Here is a 5,275-nt window from a genome sequence, read left to right as displayed (position 1 = left end):
CACCAGCATCAATGGGCAAGTTCTGTTCGTTAATTGGCATGGCGGTCCTAATATAAGGCGTGGCAACCATTATCACCGCGGGGGGAAAGCCTTGAGCCATACTCCTGGTCTGCATCGAGTCCAGAGCTACCATGCTCGGCTTGAATGCGCCGTCCCTTCGTCTCTGCTTCAAACTGAATTCAATTGTCGTTTGCATTAACTGATATTCTCTTTTGCAGGCCTCCGCGTACAAGTGTCGGCCTTCCGTCCTACCCCCAGGTGTCGAGGCATGTGCCATGCTTAATGGCAAGTAAAAGCACCCGCATCCGGGTGCGAATTCTTAATCAGAGATTTGTCCTGAGAGACCATTGCTCTCAGCGTATCCATTTGGTCTCTGGAATGTAGGCTGTCTATAGCTCCTTCGAAGTGGTTTTCTTTTGCCTCCACTCCAAGGTTAGCTAGAAAATCAGCCAACTTATTCCCTTCTCTTCTGGTATGCTTGAATGTGATTGCCTGGTGCAGAGAGAGCCAGTGATTGATCAGCTCAAGCCTCTGGGCCATTCTCCAGCTGCTGCTTACCTTATGAATTGGAGAGCCATGTTGAAGCTTTGTGGCCATTCTGATTAAGATCTGCGAGTCCCCTTCTATGATGAGGGGAAAGAAGTTTTTCCTGTGTGCTATTTGGAGACCTCGCCATAGACCTTCCAGTTCCGCTGAGTTGTTAGTGTCCCAGCCTATCGAACCCATGAAAATGCCTAGAGGGTTGCCGTTGTGATCCCTGAAAACTCCTCCATAACCTGCTTGTCCTGGGTTTCCTTTAGAGGCCCCATCGAAGTTGAGTTGGATCATGCCAGCCGGAGGTGAATTCCAAGAACTTGCTTCCTGTCTGTGCTTGTTGGGATTTCTGCTGTTGGTTGAATTATGGTTTATCCTCATTTGCCAGTTATCCCAAACAGCTTTTTCTTGAGGCAGAGTAGGAAGGTCTTCGGGATGCCAATCTTTGAGTGCAAGAGTCTCCATTATGTTTTGATGAAAAATATTCCACAGTTTTTCCAGCGGCATCGATTGATCTTTGAATATTCTTCGATTGCGCTCTTTCCATAGATTCCACATCAGTAAACCGGGAAGGAGTTGCCACAACGCATTAAGAAGAGGACTTTGAAAGGGGGCTTGGCTTCCTTTGCTGATGGTTCCTTTGAGGTCGTTTTGCACTCTTCTTTCAATTTGACAGCGGAAAGCAATCTTCTCCCATAATTTCTTTCCCACTGGGCAATTCTGCATAAGATGAAGTGTTGTTTCTTCCTCTTGTCGGCACATGTGACATATGGATGGTCCCGAGAAACTCCTCTTTCTGAGATTGTCCCACGTTAGGATCCTGTTGTGACAGAGAAGCCATAGAAATGTGGAAACTTTCGGCCAATTGGATTTATGCCATACTTTTTCCCATAAGCTGTCTTTGTGTATCTGCCCTTGTATAATTATATTGTAAGCCTCCTTGGTTGTGAAAATTCCTTTTTCTCCGTAGCCCCATCTTAAAATGTCCGGTTCTTCTGATACTCTTATCTGCCTCTTCTGTAACTCTGTTTCTAGTAGATGTTGGGTCTGTCCTGAGCTATTCGGTAGGAGCAGATGTATGTCTTTCCACTTCCGGTAATCCTGAGTGGCAGCGGGAGTCCAGCAATGATTAACTTTGGCCAGATGGTGTATCCCTCTCTCATCGGCTGGAAGTTCCTGGAGAATGTCTTTGATTTTTGGCATCTGCTGCCATGAATCTTCCCAGAATCGTGCTATGTTCCCATTTTTGATTTCCCAGAAGCAGTGTTCTTGAATGAGAGATCTGTGTTGTATGGCTGCGTTCCAGATTGCGGATCCCGAACTTGTCTCAGTCATACGCAATCTTTCCTCCATTGGATAGTTACTTGCATACTTGGCCGTCCAAAGGGAAGCCCATGGAGTACTAGGATGGGCCAGCCACCGCCACCAGATTTTAGCTCCCATCGCTTTGTTACTATGCTCAGGATCTCTAAGGCCTATGCCTCCTGCATACTTGGGAAGACACACTTTCTCCCATTTAAGTAGAGCCCATTTTCGATTCTGTCCTGAGCCTCCCCACAGAAATTTTCGTTGTAGATTCTTGATTTCTTTAAGGACCCATTTGGGGGCAGCTAGAATGGAGAAGAGATACAGAGGCATGGAGTGAAGAACAGCTTTTATGAGAACTATTCTGCTGGCCATATTCAGAGTTCGATTAGTCCATAGGAACAGACGAGCTTCTAATTTTTCTAATAGCTGCTTCCAGGAGGAATGCTTGAGAGCAGAGCTCATAAGCGGGGCACCTAAATATTTGGAAGGCAGGGAGGCAGAAGTGAAGCCCAGAATACGCTCAATGGCTCTTTGAGTGGAAGCAGGGGTATTGAAGAAAAAAATTTGTGATTTGACTCGATTGATGAGGGCACCAGAAGCGTCAGAGAAGGTGGATAGAATGGATTTTACAAGACGAGCCTCCTGAACCGAAGGATGAGCAAAGAGCATATTATCATCTACAAATTGCTGGTGGGTGTGGACCGGGGAATTGTGAAATGAGAGTCCTTTTAACCGCCTATTGAGCTTAGCAGCTGTGATGCTTCTACCCAAACCCTCAGCCATGATTACAAAAAGAAAGGGAGATAAGGGATCCCCCTGCCTAATGCCTCTAGAAGGTCGAAATGTGGCTGAAGGGGTGCCATTGATTAACACTGAGAAGAAAGCTGAGGATATTAAGCTGTAGATCCATCTAACCCAAGAGTGAGCAAAGCCAAAAGCAATAAGAATTTTTTGTATGTAGACCCAACTGAGGCTGTCAAATGCTTTGGAAAGATCTAGTTTAAGCAGCATACCTGGCTTTTTGGTCAGCTTTAGGGAGTGAATTAGTTCGTGCGTGAGAATAATACCATCCGTTATTTGGCGCCCTTCGACATAGCCCGATTGCTCAGGCGAGATGATGAGTGGAAGAAGCGGTTTAAGCCTGGTAGCAATGACCTTTGAAATAATTTTATATATCATGTTGCAAAGGGCTATGGGCCTGTATTTTTCAGGGGTGTTGGAATCTTCTCCTTTAGGCACTAGTGCAATGAAAGTAGCATTTAGTCCCGGGTACATCCACCTGAGCTCTCTGGATTCCTCCACCACCTGCCAAACTTCATTTTTTATCAGGTCCCAGAATCTGTGAAAGAAGTTTGCTGTGAAGCCGTCCGGTCCTGGCGCTTTTCCTTCTTTCATTTGTTGCACGGCCTCTTCAACTTCCTGCGGATTGATGGGTTTGATCAGTAAACTGTTGTGCTCCTCCGTTATGACCTTGGGTATGTTCTGGAGAAGCTGATTGATGGCTGGAATTCTGTTGAAGTCGGGCTCTTGGTGGGCTTTTTTGAAGTAGTTGATAAATTCCTTTTCAATGCCCTCATGCGTTTCAATCTTCTCTCCCTGCTCATTGGTAACATGAGTAATTTGGTTTATCATTCTTCTTTGAACAGTGGTTTTATGAAAGAATTTTGTGTTTTTTTCTCCGCTTTTCAGCCATCGAATTCGGGATTTCTGCCTCCATAATGTTTCCTCCTGCTTGGCTCTTTCTAGAATTTTTGATTCTATCGCTTGTTCCTGTTTGGAGAGTTCCTCTGTTCGCCCCTCATTGATAATGGATTGTTGTATTTTCTTCATTTCAGTGTTGAGCAGGGCTTGATCGGCAAAGATGTTACCAAATATCTTGTGGTTCCATTGTTTGATGGCCCTTTTTAGATATTTGAGTTTTTGTTGGAACCTGGCCATTCTTGTCTCCTCGGTCGGATTGAAATTTGTCCAGCTTGATCTGACCAGCTTTTCAAATTCTGGATGGGAGAACCAAAATTCTTCAAAACGAAAAGGGCGTCTGATATTGGCACCTGGCCTGTTCCATTGGAGCTCTATGGGCCAATGATCCGATCCGGAGAAAGGGAGAATGGAAGCTGTGAATTCTCCTCCGATATGAGTTGCATTGTCTGAGATTAGGAAACGATCAAGGCGCGATGCAATTTGTTGCGCTCCTACTCTCTTGTTTGTCCAGGTGAAGATACCGTTGCTTGTTGGGATGTCCATTAACCAGTTGCTGTTGATGAACTCCTTTAGAAGGCCGTCATCATTGTTTGAGTTGCTTCTGCCTCCTCTCTTTTCGTCCATGCTGGCTATCATATTGTAATCTCCTCCAGATATCCATAATGGAAATGGTCTGTCTCTATTGAGTTCTGACAATGTATTTAGAAGTTGGCTTTTTTGAGCTGTGTCCTGAGGGAAATAAACATTAGTTAGCAGTCCATGAGCATTCGTACCTGAGAGGTGGAATGTGGCTTGGATGAAATTTTTGTTAGCTTGAATATTGTTGAGATGGATGATCCGGGCATCCCAAAGTATTGCTAGGCCTCCCGAGGCACCTTGTGCATCCACCGCTGTGACTAGCCCTCCTGGCCAAGCCTTCGCAGCTATTCTTTCCAAAACTGTGGAGCTACACTTCGTCTCCTGCAAAAAGAGAATACTGGGTTTTTCTTGCTTCAGCATATTTTTTAAGATTCTTCCTTTCCTAGGGCCATTGAGCCCTCTAATATTCCAAGATATTAGCTTCATTGAGAAGGGTGGGGGTTTGCAGTGAAGTACTTAGTCAGTTTGGCATACCGCCCTGACTCCACCAGTATTTCTCCTATCTTGATTGTTCTTTCTAGGGTTGTTTTCCTTCCCCTCTTCTTGCTGTCCTTGGTGATAAATTTGCCATCCCATGGACTGCCGATCTGGACCCCTAGAGAGTATTTCTTCTGTGCTCTGTTTAACACTTCTACTAGGTTGTCAACTTGCTGTTCCGGGATTTTTTCAAAGTTCTTTGTGCGACAAGCATGTTCCAGACCTAATATGTCCAGCTCCCCTATATCTAGGGGCTCCTGGTCTTCGTCCATGACTTGGGGCGATTGAAAAAAGTCCTCAGTTTCGATTGAGGCTTTTTCGCTTGGCTGAGAGTACTCCATATCCATTTTTTCAGTTTGCTTTGACATATTGTTGTTCTGCGATATCAGGTGCTCTTGACTTGTGATTTTCTGTCCTCCCTGCATTGATGTTTCCCCCGGTTGCTTTTGTTGGACTTCTTCGTCGTTCTCCTGTTCCTCGTCCGAACCCTTCTCATCGGTTTTGTTTAGAGCTTCGAATCTGTTGCTTGTTGTTGCCTTATTGCTAGGATTTGCTTTGGGGTTGTTAGTGGCTTTTTTGTTTCCTCTCCTTCTATTGACTACCTTTGTGAATCCAT

At 45.1% G+C, this 5,275-nt stretch overlaps 1 protein-coding gene across 1 annotated transcript; it reads right to left on the bottom strand.

Annotated features, from left to right (window-relative positions):
* Positions 1-279: 279 nt before the first annotated feature.
* On the bottom strand, positions 280-4,542 carry LOC149263211 (uncharacterized). Its single transcript, XM_089386937.1, has 2 exons — positions 3,826-4,542; positions 280-3,438 (listed from the first exon to the last, which is right to left on the bottom strand). The coding sequence occupies exons 1-2, from the start codon at positions 4,540-4,542 to the stop codon at positions 280-282; spliced, it is 3,876 nt and encodes a 1,291-aa protein (XP_089243063.1).
* Positions 4,543-5,275: the final 733 nt, after the last annotated feature.

Source organism: Pinus tabuliformis, chromosome 6 (genome assembly GCF_031772625.1).
Source record: "Pinus tabuliformis cultivar Carrire ecotype Pingquan chromosome 6, CPIR1, whole genome shotgun sequence".
Taxonomy (NCBI): Eukaryota; Viridiplantae; Streptophyta; class Pinopsida; order Pinales; family Pinaceae; genus Pinus; species Pinus tabuliformis.
Note: the sequence above shows the minus strand (reverse complement) of the source record. Positions and strands in the feature narration are given on the sequence as shown.

What these genes read in the sequence shown, in the direction of transcription:
- LOC149263211 (XM_089386937.1), bottom strand. Translation starts at nt 4,542, where the DNA reads ATGCTGAAGCAAGAAAAACCCAGTATTCTCTTTTTGCAGGAGACGAAG. An exon ending in ATCCAGAATTTGAAAAGCTG is followed by an intron (nt 3,439 to 3,825) that starts GTCAGATCAAGC and finishes ACCAATGAGCAG; the next exon opens with GGAGAGAAGATTGAAACGCA.